The sequence below is a fragment of the Egretta garzetta genome, unplaced genomic scaffold (assembly GCF_000687185.1).
Source record: "Egretta garzetta isolate BGI_Z169 unplaced genomic scaffold, ASM68718v1 scaffold98, whole genome shotgun sequence".
Classification (NCBI taxonomy): Eukaryota; Metazoa; Chordata; class Aves; order Pelecaniformes; family Ardeidae; genus Egretta; species Egretta garzetta.
In genome coordinates, this window is record NW_009260611.1 from 1,408,516 (window position 1) to 1,428,963 (window position 20,448).

The 20,448-nt window shown below is 35.8% G+C and overlaps 1 protein-coding gene across 1 annotated transcript in view; it reads left to right on the top strand.

The window, feature by feature from the left end:
- The first annotated feature begins 5,060 nt into the window (after positions 1 to 5,060).
- The window catches only part of TNFRSF19 (TNF receptor superfamily member 19), a 45,068-nt gene continuing 29,680 nt past the window's right edge, over positions 5,061 to 20,448 (top strand). Inside the window, exons 1-3 of the mRNA XM_009644887.2 lie at positions 5,061 to 5,126; positions 6,533 to 6,643; positions 17,394 to 17,572. Of these exons, the coding sequence (XP_009643182.1) occupies positions 5,061 to 5,126; positions 6,533 to 6,643; positions 17,394 to 17,572 (356 nt within the window). The remainder of the gene's footprint in view (positions 5,127 to 6,532; positions 6,644 to 17,393; positions 17,573 to 20,448) is intronic.

Below are 20,448 nucleotides of genomic sequence, written 5' to 3' on the forward strand. Positions count from 1 at the left end.
TGGCCTCGCTTCTCCTGATGCAGCCCAGAGTACTGTTGGCCTTCTGGGCTGCCAGTGCACATTGCTGGCTCATGTCCAGCTTTTCATCCACCAGCACCCCCAAGTCCCTCTCGGCAGGGCTGCTCTTGATCCTTAAGGTGATGAGTCTTTCATAGTGAAACCTTATTTTTTGGAGAGAAAGAAGAAATATTTGTCTGACAGATTGACTTTGAAACAGAATGATGACTACTGCTCAGACAAGCAAGTAAATGTAGGAGTATATTTTGGAGGACAGTGGATTCTAGGACTCTGGGAGGTTGGAAGTTCTTACTTGCGCAATACATTTATTACATGTTCCTAATTTATTGTTTGATATTGCCCTCTTTATACATATGCGCAGTAGGCCCAACACAACCTTAAAGTTATGCACCTGCATTTCTTAATGGAAGTTCTGTATCTTGAGTTCAGTACATTACTGATGATGATTGCTTTTCCCTGAGTATTTTGGGCAAGCATATTACTTTTAACCTAAAAAGATGCATTTGCAATGATTTACTGACCTTAAAAAAAACTGTGTCCACAGTTTTCTTTCATTTAATAAAATTCAGGGTAACTGAACTCAGCATTGTAAATATCAGTATCTGAATAAGAACAAATAATCTTTAAATGTATTGAACTTCTATTTGGTCACACGTATTTTAGAGGCAAAAACTACTTCTAGTTACTTGTTACTGGAATGCATATGAGGTGAATGGCTTGTGTCCAACAGACACCAGTGTAATGCCACTTGATATCAAGAGAACAAATCTGCCCAATGGCAACCTATTATTAAGTGCTGCAGTGTCTGCTTTTTAAGCAGGGCTTTTAACCAAACTGGAGACAGAAACAGGAAGCAAGCAGCTGGCACAGTTATGTCTCTTTCAGAACTTGCTTTTGATACAATGAGTTATTAATGTGCCTTAACCATTTGCATTATTTTTATCAAAGTGTTGTCATGAAAAGAAACTTTTCTTTTTGTACCCTCAATTTATTTTTTTTTTTTACTGTACACCAAATAATCTCTTTCTCATATGTTATAGCCAGCATATAGATTTGGGTTTTTTGGGAGGAACTGGGACGATAAGCACAATGACTGCATGATACAATACCACAGGCATTCCTACATATCTACTGAAATGATTTGAACGTGTTTTGGTGCTACTAAATCTACTGAAGTGCACTGAAGTTTAAGGCACATAGGCCTGCAAGCTTATTTTGGAAGATTTGGTGATTATAAAAGACAAATTATCTGGAAGTTATCTCGTATCATAGACCTAAAGCTCTGAAATTGCATCATACCATAATGATCAGTCAACGGATTTGAAGCTCAGTAAAATGTGTAGATGAGTTGGAGAAGTCTGTAATAGTTTGCCAGTTCTAAACCACTTGATTTTGGAGGTTTACTCTGGGTTTTGGAACTCCTGATGTTTGAAGGTGTTGGATTTGGCAAGAGTGTTATGAAGGCACTGGATTTTCTTTTAAATAGAAAATATTTCACAGGTGCAATAAAATTGCCACACCTAAGTCAACAAAATGTGTTTTAGTGCAGCATGCTTCTCCATGTGCTTTCTGTGTTCTAAAAGTCTTTGAGGTACTTGCTAGAAGAAGATAATCTTACAACAGATACGGCAACTCCAAAACTGAAATGCGAGCGGTCAGCATGACCAGCAACATTTTTAATACTGCTTGCTAGTCTGTGCTAGCTTCTATTAAGAACAGGTATTTGTTTTTTATCCAGTCAATTGTTTTAATCCAATTGTGACTCCAGAATATTACAAACATCAAAATACATCACTACCTTTGTTTCAATATTGATTTTATTAAATTGTTTATACGCTAACCTTTCTACAATATTAAATTTTCGGGTTATTGCATATTGGAAAAAATGTATAGGATGAATGTGGCTTCATTACATAAACCTAATATAGTTTTATTGGTATAATATGGGAAGTACTGAATCTGCTGGCCAGTTATCAGGATGTTTTTAATTTTCTTTATTTTTCTATACTTCAGGTAAGAAAGCTCAGAAAAAATACAAACTTCTGATTATGTCACAGCTCCATATTTTAGAACAATAGGCTTAGTACAGCTCACCAGTATTGTTTGTACTGATAATTCTACATGAAACAACATAAAAATATACAATTATTATGATAGTCAATTTCTTTTATGATATATTACATGTATTTTCAGAAGCAAAAGTAAATCTTAAAATTTAAAATAAAATGTACTTTTAACCTTATGAAGAATCCTATTTTTAAAAATTTTGGTAGTATTATATAGAGGGTCATAATTGCATTAGAACTGTGCTATCTTTTTTTTCTTTAGCAATAATATTATTAAGGAATAAAATGATGATAAGTTCATATGATTTGGAATAATGAGTTAACGTTCAGTTCTAAGCAACTCAGTTACATTTACAGCTCTATTTCACTTGCACACTTACATAAAATTTTGCCTCCTGTAGCAATTAAGAAAGCATATAAAATATTTAATTTTTTCCACTGAATACTGTTATGTGAAATCAAGAAGTCAATGGGGATTTGTCTCCCAAATCCCTTTTGTTTAATCATGATTCTTTGAATTAATATTTAAACCGTTTATATCATTTAACTTTTAGACTTTTAGCTTTATTGTCTTGTCTTCTCTGAATCAAGTGAAGTCAAGTTTGTTTTGCAGGACTGCTTTCCTGTAATACTGTGTAGAGATATTTGTTGTATTACTGTTCTTAGTTCTTTTTTTAATCTTTTCATAACATTACCACTCTTGAATTTCTGTAGCATTCCAAGCTGTGTAAAAATTGAGCAGCAGCATGCTTAAGTCTTTCTTGATGCTTTTTTCAAGGTTACTGAGGTGCAAAGTCTCACAATCTGTCTTTTGTTTTTACTTAACAGATCTTCAGTTACTGTTCAGCTAGAAGATGTGTTATATGATGCATGGGTTTTTTATCCATCTCGTTTCTTTCCAAATGTAGTTGAGAAACATTTCTTGAAACTTCCGAGTTCCCTTAACAGTATTTTTACTGTCTCTGTCCACTGTTTGGTCTTTGCTATTACTAGAAATAGTTTTGTTCTTATATACCTAATTTTTTTTTTTTTGCAGCCTTAGTGCTGTCAGCTTCTCGTGCCAAACTTGTGCACTTCATAACTTTTAAAATTTGTTGTCTCTCCTTTTCCATTTTTCTATTTGTTCTACAGTGCCTTTTACATCAAATTGTTGTATTTGGGTCATCCAGAATTCTTTCTGAGATTTCCCATTTCATGTTTCTCTGCTTATTTTTTTTTTCTCAGACTTAAAAAAGCAATCTGTGTCAAATACTGTATCTGTGTGTATTTGTGTTACTTGATGGTATGTCTTCTTTTTTACCCATGTTGACATGCGTATAATCTGATAATTGTTATTGGCTCATAGACAGTTACCATCACTAAGTGGGAAATAACCATAAAAATGTAATCTTGGCTTTCCTGTAGAGTGTTGCCTGACACACCTCTTTGCCTGTTCTGTTCTTCCTAGCAGACTTTAGCTCTTTTTACACTTCAAAGTACAATTTATCTTAAAGGTTATCAATAGTGCCACTGCAGTATACTTTCTTCTTATTGATTAGAATTCTTCAATTAGGGTATTCATGCAGTAAAATGTTAATTTGTGTGTTAGTTACAGTTTGTGCTTATTCTGGTTGTGTATTTTTTCAAGTGTATTATGCTTGTTACAGTTCCATATTGTAAAGCATTTTGCAACTGTTCTTAATCTTTTTCTGTATTACTTTCCTTATGTTTTGGGTTCCATCCTTTCATTTGTCAGTCTCTTCTACTCTTAAATGATAAAAATTACTTTTTCTTTTAAAACATCAGTCCTTAAGCTGTTTTAAACATTGTATTTCACATCTAACTGAAATCTATGACATATTACTGTCATATAAGTTATGCAAATTAGGATCAAATTCAAATAGCATGTTACATAAGCTGAATTTATTTATTCTTGTTATGGTTGCTATATAATTTGGATTTCTGAACTAAAAGTTAGGCTTGCATTTCTAGGCAACTGACAAAAACAAAAAGTAAGAAGCCGGAAATTAACACAAAGACTCAAATAAACAAAAGGAAAGTAAGCAAAGAAAAAAAATGTTCTGTTGGCCAAGCAGAATATTCTTAATGATTGTGGGGGTGCAGTTCCTTGATTTAATAATCAAAAAAAACTAATCCCAAATTAGAACTTTCTTTCCATGACGGTTTCAAATAGTTTCTCTTCATTGTATTTTTTTTTAATTACTTGTTTGTAAACACTTCTTAAAAAATAATTAAGTAAGGCTTTATGGACTTTTTTTTTTTCTCCTCTTCTTGTGATTATGATAGAAATTGTCTGAGGTAGGATGTGATTTGGTTATGCTGTTTGAGGTGTCTTCTGTAATAGTCTTTGCCTACCAGATCGTAAACAATCATGTTAAAACACTTTAAGAAGTTAATATCCCTTAGGTAAGTGGTAGAAACAGATATCCCGTGTGTGCTTCCATTTCATGGCAGAGTTGAAGTACAAGAGGTGATCTTAAGCTGCTAGGCAAAGCCACTCTGCTCCCCACTGCACCACAGAAGGAACATTCTCGTGGTCAGCTATGTCTTGGCTGGTATGTGGCATATTTGAAGAAATTGACTTGTGTCTGTTGATCATGCACTTAGTTGGGCATCTAAGAAGCAAGAAAGATATGTTAGGGATGTTAGAAAATATTAGATTTACAAATGTTGATGTTCTTTAATCTAGACTGAGAGCAGTCTCTTCCTTTGAGAATTAAGGCTATAGAAACTCTGTGTGTATTGCTTGTCTTCTAAAAAAAGAACATGATTTTTAAAGCATATGTTTGTTGTTCAGCTTCCAGGAATCCATCTGAAATATTTTAATGGCATTAACAGATACATATTTTGAAATGCTGAATGACATGAAGTACTATGGACATATGACTTTTGCAATTTAAATAACATTGTGAAATGTAACGATTTTTTCTATTTTCTTTTAATTTTTTTTCTAGGGAGAAAGTTTAATTGTAAGAAATGGATGCTAAAGGATTACAAGGAGAAGATAAACTGAAGATGCTCATAATTTTGCTAGCTTATTTGGTAAATTATTTTTTTTTTCCCCACTCAGGATGAATCTTGAAAAAATTATATTGGACACAGGAATTGTCTTTTGTTTTACACATTACTGCTAACACTAAAAGTCTTAAACACGTATATGCAGACAATTACATATGCATTTTATCAATTTAAAAGTGAGCTTGGTCAACTGATTTCTTTATTGCTATTCCTCACATGCAATTAAAAAATTTTACCTTGTGAGCCTCTTCATGATAGAAGGACTGGACTAGGACAGAAAACATGTGACTATAGTTCCATGAAGGTGATACTGCTTCACTTCAGAGAGATGGCAGAAATTCTAGGGAATTTGCAGTAGCCGTCTCTTAGTACAGTATGTTTTAAATGTATAGTTCAGGAGTTTGGAGTATTCGGTTTATCCACAGAACATAACATAGCACACAATTACATTGCCTACTAAGCGTACTTCAACTCTGGCTTGCAGAGACAAGCTCTAGAACTAAGGGTAATTAATGCTTCATAGCTATGAGAAAGGCTTTGGTCTTTTTGAAAAGACTAATACACAAAGTGAGAAGTTAGTAGCAATTGTGGAGAGTACTTTCTGTGATGGAAGCCTGTATCTAGACATTTAATTTTCAATTCTGTTGACAGAGCTCACAGGGTTTGCTAATGTTCGTGGGTAGTATTCCAGTGATTATAGTGAGACTTTGCATGGCTGATATTACTTCTTACGGTATTTCTTATAACCTTAGTTTCTGATTTGGTCAGATAATGTACTTAAATGCCTTTGAAGGCAGAAATTGGATTCTCTCTCATTTGGCCCATTAAATATAAAGTGATAGTGAAATTTAGAATAAATAGTATTTGTACAGGTTTGGGGTTTTTTAAGTTTCAGAAAGGTTTGAGTGACCTTTTAAGATATTTATGTTTAAAGGAATAGATTTTAGCTTATTTACTCAGTTGTAATAGTATAATTAGAAAAATAAAAAATCACAAATAAATGATATGCTGCAATATAAGATGATGTGACATAGCTTACTGTCACGAAAACTGTAGTTTTAGTAAACGGTCATGTGCATTTTTCATGATGTTGAGTAAGGTGAGGAATTCAAGCTCATGTTCAAACAATTACGTGTTTTAACATTCCACAAGTGCCAAATATCAAGCAGGTCTTCTAAAAATTGTAAAAGTATTGCAAGTCACTGAGTACCTTTAAAATTCAGGCCACTTATCTATATTTGGAGTTAGATTATTAATTTTCATTGCCATATTTGAAGTTTTTGATAATACAGGAAGTTATTTTTAAGCTAGAAATATGAATTTGTTTCTCAGATTTAGAGCTTATATAAATTATATGTTAATCACAGATTAATTCTGTTTTGGTGAGTTAATTCTGTTTTGGTGAGTTTACTTTTTTTTTTTTTTCCTAGCTAAGTAGGGTAATTTGTGAGACTGGAGATTGCAGAGAGCAAGAATTTAGGGACCACGCTGGAAACTGTATCCTCTGCAAACAGTGTGGACCTGGAATGGAACTCTCAAAGGTAAGCAAATCATGCTTTCTTGAATTTACTTTGTTTCCAATAAGTGCATTTGCATATGTGGTTAAAATAATAGATATCTGTACTTACATGGAAATATTTTTTTTCATGATTTTGGTGTTTGAAGCGTTTGCAGTTTTCAAGTACCATGTTTTCTGATTCTCTATATAAAATCCTCAGTTCAGAAAATGATGATGCCATTGATAAAATAGGCAGTACCATTAGAGGATCAGGGTATGGGCTCTCAAATTAAAATTATTTTTTTTTAAAGACGAATTAGTGCTATGAAGAGGGGAACAAAACCTACAGGGAATTAAGACTGAATAATCTCACTGTGTAGATGAGAGTACGAAAAATTAATTTCTAACTAGTGATTGGTACAGACTATTGAAATGTGGGGGGCGCTTGATTTTTACAATGCTGACTTTCAGAATCAGTTCTGGATTTTGGGTGAAATTGCCACTATAGACAAGGTTTAAATATTTTCTATGCAACAAGTTGTCTTAACAGAATGGTTTATAATAAAAATAAGAGCATAAACACATAAATACAGAATAGGATTCAACCAAGAGCTGAGATATTCCCTTAGAACAGTTGGGAGATAGGCGATTGTTCTGTTTTCACTAGCTCAGTGGTTGGAACACTTTGTGTTGGGAAGCTAAGATTCAAGTGAAGCTCAATTTCTTTGTTTTATAACTTACTAAAAATGCTGTAAACTGAATCCATATCTTTATGCTGCAGTAATTGAGAAGGTTGAGGCCAGAAAAATACATGGTAATATGTAGAACGCACATAACAAGTCCTTGTTAATATCATGGAGGAAAGATTGTTATCATAAGTCTTATGTATATGGTTTTTCTTTCAGAACAACTGCATCTCTTCCAAAAGAAAATCCCCATAAAAGTTTTGAAATTAGCAGGTTTTTTAGGAATGCAGAAATGAATCAACTGAGATGAATGGTGACTGAGGTTATGGACTAGGATTCAGTAGAACTAGAAAATTAACTTGGCAAAATTTCCAGCAAAATTCCAAGTCTGAATGCAAGTCCTGAAGGAGATCTTAGTTGCTTTCAGCACAGTGAAAGTAGATCCTGTGTATAAGTAAGGACAGAGAACAATGAAGGAAGATCAAGCTGAAATGAGAGGGAGGGAAGAGGTAGGGGTATGGTGGTATTCACTAAATCACTGGAGGTAAGAGAGATAACGGAACAAGTTCTGCGTTGTGTGGAGACTGGATGTTTTGGGGGAGCAGGTGCTAGAGGTGTGAAGATGGTCACATGAAAAAGAGAGTGCAGGCTGGCATCATGAAGGGTGAGCAGACTTGTCAAGTCTCATGCATACATGTAAGACTCCTTCTTCAGCGTCCAGCCTCTGTACCTACATCTTGCCCATTGTTCGAGTTGTAAAACTGTGGCGCACACGTAACCATGCAGTCTGATCGATAACCTGATAGGTGGGGCCATAAGCAAAAGAGAAGTAGCTGCCCTGCCCAGTGCCTTCACATACAGAAGGGCAAACTGGTTTTTACTCTTATTGATAGTATAAAAAGGATGATAAAGGTAGAATTTAGGATGTTATTTAGGAGGAGTGAAATTTCACTTCCAGGGTTGCTTTTTGTAGGCAAGTATGTTATGTAGATCCAAGGGGGAATTTGAAATGTTATTTTTGAAAGTTTTTTAACATGAAACATTACTAGGTCTGGTGTGTATGTGTGTTTAAACAACAAGGAAAAAGAAGCTTTCCGTTTGTGGCTTTGTATTTCTTACTATATTCAGCTCTGGAAAAAAAAAAAAAAAAAGCCCAAGTTAACTATTGTGGTTTGTGGGTGGTTTGAAGAGATTTACTGAAATTGAGTGACACATTTTCCCTTTCTCTCCACCCCCTGTAGCTAGTGTTCAGTACGTTAACAGAAACATCTAGTTTCACGCTTTAGTGAGGATTGCATTCTATGTTGGGCAGTGTTAGTTAAGGTTTAGTCATACAAACACTGTTGAAGTCAAATTTGAAGATGACTAATGATATGGATGTGGTTTTGTTTGGATGCTTTGTTTTTTTCAGATTGACCTTAAATTTGAGGACTGAAAGGTTCTGGGGGGTTTTAATGTATAAAGGCATTTGTAAATATGGCACTTTGTAACAGTGGTCCTACTAAAGCAATATTACTTGGCTTGATGTAGCATACTTACCTCGCTGGCAAATAAAAAACAAAAGTATAAAAACTAATGCACTTGGTAATTATACTTTCAATTTAATAAAGAAATGCTAAACTAAAATAGGAGGGTTGTAGTTTGCAATAGTACGTAATTCAAGTTATGTTTTTACTTTAACTATTTTTGTTTACAGTCTGATAGTGCTGATTCTAGTTTTTCTGAAAATACGGATGCTTAATTAATTTCAGTGTGTAAGCAGTTACTTCTCCCAGACCTATATAGGCTTTCAAGTACTTTTTCTTGCTATTACACTAGAACTGAAATAACTGAACAGGTTTTGCTCAAACCTAAATGGGAGTGGGAGCGTAATTTCCTTTATAAATAGAGATACAATTTTCTGTGAATCATAGCAAAGGATGTGATGTTACTGAAATGCAGTTGAAAGTAGTCTTGCTTGAAGCAACAAAGTATGTTAAGTGAAAGGTCAGAATGCAAAGGAAAAGGGATTTAATGATATACTTGAAGTAATTTGCAGCACGGGGCGAGTTTTGTTTGCTTGGTTTTTTTACATGTGAGAAAGCGATGATGTAATTATCCTTGATAACAGTCTCTTAATAACAAATAGTGCATCTGGTTTCCTATCAAATATTTAGTGCCCATGGATAAAACTAGATATACTGCTGGATGCGTGAACATGACTGTATGTCATGTTATCAGTGCGGTTTTGGTTTCGTTCTCCCTCCCCCAAATGTTTTAAGCAATTGACTGACAGGTTTCTTTTTTATGTCAGTAACAAAAAACCTCAGCCTATATTGTTGAATACAAAAGGCCAGCTATTGGGTCATGCAGCAGCAGACCATGTGAACAGTTGGTGTAGACATATGTCCCTGTTCCCTTTCCTCAAAACTCAGTTCAGGTAGACCTTCTTCTGCTGAGTAAGCTGAAGCAGACAGGGCCAACGTCAAGGACTGTAGAGCCCTCGCTTCACTCTTATATGTGAGCAACTACTTCATCTTAATTACAATCTAAATCTGTAGATTTCTTTCTTGTTAAAGTACTGACTATAAAAAAAATAGGAAGTGTTCCTTTCAAAAGCCAAGTAGAGTTAGTAGGCTAAACACTATGAAAGGAAAACTGCATTAAAAATCAAGATAAATATCATGGTACAGATAGGTACTATGACTTAATTGAATCACTGAACTGATCAGCAACCAGTTTAGAGCATAAGTACCCTTGTGCATGGACTTTCTTCCTTTTGCCTTTGTTAAACTGAGTACATGTTGTTATAGAAATCAAAATGAATATGTTATTACTTAATTGTGATATCTATTTGTTTGGGGTTTTTTTTAACTTCAATGGGATTTTTACTGCGGGTTTATAAAACCCAGTTAAGTCAACGGTCATTAGTTGTCCCTACACTGAGGGGAAGTGATACCTGAAAATCAGACTTACGAATCTTAACACAGGCTGCATAGGTGACTTCAGCTGTGAGTAAAGCCTGATCAAATCAGGTCCGGTTTGACAGTCCAATCTGTTCCCATGTTGCCAGATACACTCAGATGTACCACAGACTTGCACCAGCAGTATGGATAAACATGCAAAATACCACCTGTACAGAGTGGGTGTATGTATATACATATATGTATATACACACAATTGTGTGTATGTGTGTATACTTATTTTTACAGCTGTTGAGTTATTTATATGACCTTTGTTGCTGTACTATGTGAGCATTTCATAATACCTTTCTAAGTTAGGGAAATGCTGTTGCCTTTTCTTAATTTATACATGAGACACTAGCACAGATGGTAATGCAGGAAGTTTTTGGTGGAACAGAGTAGACAGAGGCTGCACAGTGGAACAAGAGGATGAAGGCTCTCTCTTCACAAGGTACCACACGGACAAGACAAGGGGCAATGGGTACAAGTTGTACCAGGAGAGAGGTTTTATCTCCGTATAAGAAAGAAAATTTTTTTTTACAATTAGAACAGTCACTCACTGGAACAACTTCCTCTGGAATGTGGTAGAGTCCCTACCACTGGAGTTTTTTAGGATGTAATTGGACAGGGTGCTAGATAATCTCATCTCGGCTCCCTGTCCCATAAAAGATTGGACTGCATGTTCTTTCAAGGTTCCTTCTGAACTGGGCTGTTCTGTGGTTCCATGATGAGTGTTTAATTTTGGCTGCAAACTAGTACTCAATGTATTGAGTTGACCTTCCTGACTGCACAGATAAGCAACTTCAGACACCCTTTATAGCATAAAACAAAACACTATTTCATGTAACTGGTTCTGAATCTAGACTATTCTTTTCAGCTTTTGCTGTTGGAGTTTAGTGGTGCTCTCTTTTTCAAGAATGCTTTTAAAGTAATTCTTTCTTCCTTAAAATAAGAAAAAATAGCACACCCTCAACTTTTCCTTTCTTGTTCCTTATCAACTGTTCTAACAGCAGCGCTGCAGATGTTGCATTAACTTAGAACTAAAACCCATTGATCACTTATGTTGATTGTATTTTTTATAAAGTACTTTTTACATATTTCCATCAAAAGAAAGCCAGCTTTGTTACTGTATCAACACTTCAGCATTGATGGGGAAGGGAGTGAAAGCTCCTTCTCCTGTTTGTTTGCTTCTCTTTGTTCATTTAAAAAAAAAAAAAAATCTATATAGCCTTTCCTTAGAAGCATGTGTCCTTCGTAATGTTTGTGAAGCCTTCAAAACACTGAAATAGCCTGCTTTTGAGTGTGTGCGGTTTTTGTCTGGGTTTTTGGTTTTGGGTTTTTTTTATTGTTTGGTTTGGGTTGGATTTTTTTTTTTTTTTTAAGCAGTGCTTTCTTCTGGGGTGGGAGGCTAAAATAATTGTATTGATTCAGAAGGAAGTGTTTGCTTCATGTGGCTCAACATTATTCATTTCTCATTCATTTAGTAGGAAACAAAGCATCATGTAGTTAAGCAGGTAGTTTAATATCTTTCATTCTTTAAGTGGCTTCAAATTGCCAGTGGTGTGTCATTGGTGTGGCTTGATAGTAAGAGCCTTTTTTGTCCTATCTTACCAGTGAAGTGTTTCTGTATGTATCAAACCTGATATGATTCAAATGTATATAAATCACAGTTAATGCAGAAAAAATAAACTGGGATAGTTCAGGTTTCAGCCATTTCCTGAAAATGTTCCCGTACAGAAATGACAGTCCTTCTAGTCCTTTCACCATAATTTGCTTTTTTTCAAAAAAAAAAAAAAAAAATCCAGATAACTCTTTATAGCTTCTATGTATTTTTTTATTCATATATGAAAAAGCAATCCATATCTCGGCCTCATCAAGCTTATATTGCAACTCAGAACTTTAACTGCAATTCTAGATTGTTTTGTCAACAGATCACATCTGAGATGGTAGTTCAGAAACATTGAAATGACAGTTTTGGCAATAGTAAGTTCTTTCCTTAGTGCCCTACCTGTGAAGTTATGCTGACACAATAGATTTTTAGGGTGTACTATGGAACAGATCATTGAACTGATCACTTTTAACCTGGATCAGTTCCATGGTCAGATTTACAGCTCAGCCCCATAATCCATTGTGTCAGTATGGTAGAGGACAATGTGTGACAAGGAAGAAAAAACAGATGAAAGGAGAGTGCCAACATGAAGCCAGCATTGCCACCAAATATGTGGTGATAAATACTGTCACCAAGAGACTGCTACTGTACCGAGAGCCTGTGGGACAGAAGCAGCTTGATGGTTGCTAAGGCAGGGTTGTGTATCAGGTTGCTTCCTTGTGCCAGGTGTATGATGAAGGAAAAGGAGACCATCATCTTGGCTCAGAAAAGGAATTTTGAATTAAACAGGAAGGTACTGTTTGAAGCTACTTCTGAATTTAACAGTCCTCATACAGGTGCTGTCTATGTCTGACATGTTGCCCCCAGGTTACTGAGAGCAGCTGCTACCATGTTCAGCGGTCGCTCTGTAACTTTTCAAAGCAAGAGAACTGCTTGCGAGGAAGCCTGCCATATGCCAGCTCAGGAGAGGCTACAGATGTTTCTGAGTCAGTGTCCTGGAAGCTGGAGCAGCTGCATGTAGGCATGTCAAATTTTACTGACTGAGCATGAAACTTTTCTGATGCTAACTTTGCACTTTGCCACAGCAGCTAAATCTGACATGTTTGCAGTACACTGCAGCCTGTCTTGCTCAGAGACATCTGCCAATAGATAAGGCTGATTATTGGATTCTAGATGAGGCTGATCCACAGCCTAAGGTACTTTTGGAAGCTAAGACAGTGTGCTATTTAACAAGGCCATATACTAAAAAAGTATTTTCCCAGCATCAGTGTAGTGCTGCAACCTGTTATATGACCTGACATCAATTAAAAGTGTCTTAATGACTGGAAGGCTTTTTCTTGAGAATACCCCAATATTCTTCTAATCATCGTGGCCTAAGTGGAACTTCTCTGTGCTGTACTGTCTAGGGTCTTAGGTAGGTTGTGGGTAATCAGTGGAACTAGAAACAAATTCTAAAATGTACTTGCAGATTATGATCTTAATAATGCCTGAAAGCATTTTTTAAATGAAATTTGAGGTTATTTTAATTGAAAGAATGTTTAAAAACTAATTTACTGTTCATTTACTTTATGCGTTGCATTCCAACTTTTAGGGGAAAAACCATACCACTTAACTCCATTACCCTCTATAGTCTGCTGTACTTTTGGTCATTCTGTCTGAATCAGTGTTTGCATAATATGTGCTGAAAGAAAATGTTAACACTGCCAAGGTAGTACTTTGAAGAGGTGTGTATATTATTGTATGCTTTTCATATTTTTAGCTTGAAACCAAGTTGCGAGTTTAGTTAACTAGTTTGCTACAGTTTCCTAGGTGGCCTTGACCAGTCATCTCACTTGATTCCTTACTGAAACCCACTTCTGAACAAAGTTGTTCTGGGGATAAATACAGTAGAGGTATTGAGAGGTCACTTGGATAGTGAAAGCTGTATGAATATCCAGAAAATAGAAGTGCATTTGAATTTTTTTTTTAATTTTTTTTAAAAATTAATTTTAATGCAGTTTTCTAAATTAATGTTTGGGTTTTCATGGCTTGTACTGTGTATCATTGGAGGAGAAAATTTTCATTAATGTTGCCTGGTATCATTGAAAAGGGGAAGCAGAAAGGGAAGAGTGGGCTAAGTGTTCTTCACAGTATACTTCACAATAGGAGAAATAAATATAGCATATATTTACCTGTTCTTTTTTTTTTTTCTGGCACAAAAATAAAAATTGGGTTTTTTTGAAATCTAGCTAATTGAGGCTACAAGCTTTATTTCTCTCTTCTGCAGTCCTAAGATGGACTGCCACAGGAGATGAGCCCTTTTCTAAGAAGACGAGTGGGAGGATAGAAGGGATGAGGGGAACTGGGAACTATTCAGATCTCATTAATGTTTGGGTTTTCATGGCTTGTACTGTGTATCATTGGAGGAGAAAATTTTCATTAATGTTACCTGGTATCATTGAAAAGGGGAAGCAGAAAGGGAAGAGTGGGCTAAGTGTTCTTCACAGTACACTTCACAATAGGAGAAATAAATATATATTTACCTGTTCTTTTTTTTTTTTCTGGCACAAAAATAAAAATTGGGTTTTTTTGAAATCTAGCTAATTGAGGCTACAAGCTTTATTTCTCTCTTCTGCAGTCCTAAGATGGACTGCCACAGGAGATGAGCCCTTTTCTAAGAAGACGAGTGGGAGGATAGAAGGGATGAGGGGAACTGGGAACTATTCAGATCTCATCAGCCATAGAACTTGACAACTTTGTAAACAGAGCACTAAGAAAACTGGCGCACACCAGTTTTGCACATGTACTGATAAAAGACAAACATTTGACTGTTCATATCTTTGCTGGACCGCAAAATTATAAAGTCCAAGATTTCAAAGGGGTTGAATCCGTCATCTAAATCATATCCTTCAGTTTTGGGAATGTGGTTAATTATGAGTACAGATCTGTTTGAAGTTCTGCCTGGTTTACAGCCTTAAATATTTATTTGCACCTGCTAGGCAGTTAAGTACCTTAAATATTATGTGAACATAAAAAGCACATACATGAAGCTGTAGTTGTTATGGATTATATCTGCAGAATTCCTGGCAAGCATGTAGAACCCATCTTTGAAAAGACTGGAGACTTTAAATTCCTAGGGCAGATTTCTTTATATTGCATTCACCATTTTTATAGCTCTAAAGTAGACCATTCCATGTTACAAAGGAACACTAAGATATGTCCATACATCCAACTATAGCAAAGCAGATCTGATAGAGCTAGAAACTCAAGCTTTGGTAGTTTGGGCCAGTGAGTTGAAGGTATTTAATTCTGACTTTATTTCCTGATGTTTGCTTGGTTTTGATCAGAAACTTCAAAGGTAGTCTGGGAGGGAAAAATTATAATTAAGTTAATTTAAACCTTATATTTAAAGTTTACTAGGATTTGGAAGGTACTGATTCCAAGTGATTTATCAAAACATCCAAATATACATGGTTTGACTGAGTTATAGAACATATCCTATAATACTACTATTAGATCTAAATAGAAAGAGTAAATAGTAGGTATTTAGAAAGAATGTGTTAAGGAATAATGAGATTCAATGAAAAAGTTTATTTAGGCTTAGGAAGAGCAAAATCTCCTAATGGTAGTTAGTCTGGTTCCAGTCCCTGGGGGTAATCATGTAGCTTTGTATAGTCCTACAATTGCATAAATGAAATTGAGTGTAAAACTGAACACATGAAGATATTTTTAGGTGACATAAAATAGAACTGCTAAAGTCTGCATTGTTTTGGCATCAATTCCTAGCAGAAACTGGTAGGCTTGAAATAAAATGGTAGAAAATGTTCTATAGTAAAATATATTTTTAAAAAATATTTTTATCCCCTTTTGCCTACCAGCTTTATTAGCATCAGTATTTCACAGGATGAGCATGCTGTCCAGTGTATGAAGTTGAAGTATGCTTTTCTGGTGTTACTAACTGCAATGATTTGTCTGTCTGCTCCTTAATCTGAATAATCAAGAGTAAAAAACTACATCTCAGCTAAAAAACAAAAATGAAACCTTATTTTTTAAATCCCTGGGTCTAGAGACAGAGGAAGACTGTTTTTAGTGTCCATTTGTAGTTGCTTTCATAGAATTGCTAATTTTCTATGTACTTGAGTGCTTGTTCCTCTTTAGAGGGCAGTAAAGATAATCTTAACATAAAAGAAACTTGAAAATTCTTAGAATGTCCAATAAAATACATCTGAAGTTGTTTATTGTTACTTTATCATTGCGAATTTGAGGCTATAAAATACATACTGGCCAACTCCATCACATAGCTTGTTCCATAGGTGCTTTCTCGGTGCAGGACCTTGGAGAATCCTAAGCCCATTTGTAAGGTTCAGAGATTTTTCCTGTAGCAGATTTGCGTAGGACATTGGAAAAAGTTATATATGCATTGAACATTCATGTACATTGGAGGAAACTGGTGGAAACCTTCCCTTAAGTTGCCCCAGTTGAAGATTTCCTGCAATTTTCCCCCTATTCTTCCACTGAGACCATGTACTGGAGGAGGTCCCCACATTGTGCTTTTCCCACCTACTCCCTTCCCAGTAAGTCCTTTTCAACAATTTGTCGTACTCCTCTTGCCATTTTGCAGTGTGTCTCCAATGCATCAAACCTGACTCCAAAGTACTGCAAAAAAATTTAATAGGATATTCAGATGAGAAGAGGGAATAGCAACTCTTAGTAACTTGATAACTCTAAGAAATAGTGACATAAAAATGAAATAAATTGCTAGTTCTTGATAATCAATTTGTAGAATTCAGTCCCAAACTATTACATATTTTTGGCTGAAGTGTTTCTCTTTGCAGCCTGTCAGTTGTTAGGTGCCCTTTTGCAAATTAATGGTAACAGTTTCTTTAAACAGCTGAATTTGGGATAACTAACCAACCAAAACAATATTCCTTGTATAATAAAATATTGTGTCTCCCTGGTATCCACAGAACCACTAAACTTTTCCAAGTTTAAGAACTGTTAGAACTGGAGCAGATTGAGTTTCTGAAATTCTTAGTGGCTAAGCAACGTTTCATGCCTAGCTGATGGTCATTAACTATCTCTGTTTTATTTGGTAACAGAAATTCTAAGCCTTTGAAGATCAGTGCACTCTCTTCGGCAATTAACTTTGTTCACCTTAGCTATGAACCTTAATATCAAAGTGCTTCTTTGCTGTTTTTGTAACTGAGTAAGTGCCTTTATACTTCACTTGTCCCAGTTTCTGCACTTTCACATGACTGACCTAATTAAAAAACAGACAGCTCAATAATTCTACCATAAGCTAGTAATAATGAAACTGTGGGAGTCCTTGAAGCCCTTTATCATTCAAATACACAGTGGTTTCATGAATAAAGTGGATGACTAAGTATTACTTATAGAAGTAAGGGAGATTATTAGCAGTGGAAGACACATTTGAACTTGCTAAAAGGATGGCTTTTGTCTCTAGAAAGACCTACTCTCAGTAATTATTACACTAGGTCTTCATTTTATCCCAGCATTCTCTTCTTGTTCATGCTTTCACTGACTGAATAGCTTGCTATTGCTTGTTAATCCCTACAGGAATGCGGCTTTGGATATGGGGAGGATGCACAGTGCATGACATGCAGGCCAAACAGATTCAAGGAAGACTGGGGCTTTCAGAAGTGCAAGCCTTGTCTGGATTGTGCATTAGTTAACCGGTTTCAGAAGGCCAACTGTTCTGCCACCAGCAATGCACTATGTGGAGACTGTTTACCAGGGTAAGTCCATTTCTGAAGATGAGACTTGAACAAATTCAAAATTAACATTTGCTTGTTCACAGTTTCCAGATAAATGTTTGTATCCTTTATGTATGTATGAAGGCCCCAAATTCTAATCTTGGCCTTGTATCATCTGAGCACATAACTTCAGAATTGCAGTCTTAATTATCTCATCTATAACAGTGGTTTGATAATTACCTACCTGATCTATGAGAGTCTTGTCTATGCAGTGCCTGAGCAAAGTAGTTCAAAATACTGAGTTTACTGATGACTTACTTCATTGTTATAAAGAATTAAGCATTTGGAAACATACACAGTTACCACCTTGAAGACTGATCACATTTTTTACTTGCTTTTTTTCCCCGCTTTAGGTCAATGTCTAATAATTCTCATGCATATATATTTTTAGGGCAAAAGTTGTGGCTGTGTTTTATGCTCCTGAATTTCCTTCATCATGTTGCTAAATTTGTAGAGCATGATCCCGGCTGAGGATCATAAATGGATCTGAAAGAGTTGTTTTGGAACAAATCAGAACAGTGTGGAGACTCGCTGAAACTGCTGTTACAAATCAAGACCTGTGCTTAGTTTGTTGTGCAGTCATTGCAAATCTCAGTTGCTAATCTTCTCTGTTTTGTAGTACTAAGATCTCCAAAAGGCTATTCTTTACATTGTGGCCAATTTCCATTATTATAAATACCTGCCATGAATTTGTTAAAAGGCATTTCTGATGCTTTTTTGAATTACAAATTGGTAGTTTAATTGATAGGAGAAGGTTATGAGAACTATCTGCAGTGGTAACAGCCTTTGTATTTTCAGGATATATATTTCAGAGATGCTTAAAAGTTCATACATTTGTTTCCTATATATTTCTCAGCCGTTTTATTTATTTTTATATACTTTCCTTTAATACCAGCTATCCAATACCTGAACACTGCTGAAGCTCCTACAGTTACTCCTCTCAAGCCAGAAGTGAGGTCTTTTAATTTAAAAACTCTTAGTAAAACTTTGGTAACTAATGTTAGTTTAAGTCACAGGATAAGAAGGTGCAGCCCCAGATGTTAGATACTACTCACAACTGCTTATGATACTACATGCAGCCACATGGTGGATTGATTTATGCTTTTATTGCATATTAATATATATATATTGTAGAATTTATTTGGCTGTCAGCAGGGAGAAAATTTTCTTCTTGTGGTGTAAACAATATAAGCTAATTTTTGGAATATGAGAAAGGAACAAAAAAGAAGCCAGAATAAAATATGAATTAGGGGTAAATCTAAACTGGGGGGGGGCTGGGAATGCTTCTTAGTATTCTGGTCTAGAATGTATTCTAGATGTGTGTGCTGAGTATGTGTTAAAATGAGAGCTGTTGCCACAAGCCGCTTTTACTGGCAGCAAAGTTGGAAACGTGAGGAGGGAGGGAGTCATGAGTAGGGGAGTTACAGATCACCTGCTCTAGGTGTTTTGCGGAACAGAACTGTAGAACACGTCACCGCTCATACCTTTCCATCAGTTTAGATGCTTCCTGAGCAAATGGAGGATATAGCTAGCCAAGCCAAATGGTTTAGCTAATGTTTTACCTCTCGGCAATCATATTTATTTCTGTTTTACATGGGTTTCCAACATGCCATTCCATATTGTTCAGCTTCAAAACACTACAGTGAGCATGTCACCTAAAACCAAATGTTAACATATTTCATTCAGAGTAAATGATCACAGTGGCCCCTTCAGCCTTACAGCCTGTGAACCTGTTTCTGTTCACACTGTTAAAGCATGAGTTTCTTGAACAGTTGGAAAGCTGTTTGCTTTAGTTGATAGAGTCTCCGTACTTTAATGGCATTTGCAGTGTTAGTAATTTAACATCAGTAGAGTTCATACCTTTTATTTAATGTGCCACTACTGCTGTAGGCAACACTTAATTCACATACTCATCTTGAATAGACCACAACTATTGATTCTAGCTCAGTACTAATGACTGTTTGAAAGACAGACCTAATTGCTTAGGGAGCTGTTGTAAATTGATGTAGATTGGGACTCATGGGGTCACTTCATTAATTTGCATTCACAGTCCATGCACATTGTGATTTTGGTTGGTAGTGAAGATCTTCCTGGACTAGAAGGAAGAGTCAGAGAGGGATTGTTGGTTTGTTAAAATACAGTTCTGAAAAACTCTGCTGTTCTACAAAACAATCAGAGTAATCTTATTTTCTGAAGATTTTGTCACACAGTACGTTAAAACCTGGGGGTGGGACAGGACACGATGACTTCTGTGTAAGTACATACAACTACCTGACAGGAGGCTGTAGCGAGGTGGGGGTCGGCCTCTTCTCCCTGGTAACGAATGATGGGACAAGGGGAAATGGTCTGAAGTTGCGCCAGGGCAGGTTTAGGTTAGACATTAGGAAAAATTTCTTCACAGAAAGGGTTGTCAGGCTCTGGAACGGGTTGCCCAGGGAGGTGGTCGAGTCCCCATCCCTGGAGGTATTTAAAAGACGGCTAGAAGAGGTGCTTAGGGCCATGGTTTAGTGGTGGGATGGCAGGGTTAGGTTAACGGTTGGACTTGCTGATCTTAAAGGTCTTTCCAACCTAAACGATTCCATGATTCTATGATTCTATACATGAACCACTTTGAGCAATGATTTTTTTTTTTTTTCTTCTCTGAGCTAGAGGATATCTTAGGGATTTTAACTAGAAAACATTGACATCTGGTCCATTATATACTTCTAGTGGTGATAACTACCTTGTAATATCTTGCTTCTTTTAAGAAAGTTACGTAGATTAATCAGTCCACTTTTATTTTTTAAATGTGTAAATAAGCTTTCGTAATGTAAGTTAATCATACTTGTCTTATATGTTGTGAGCTATGTGAAAAACAG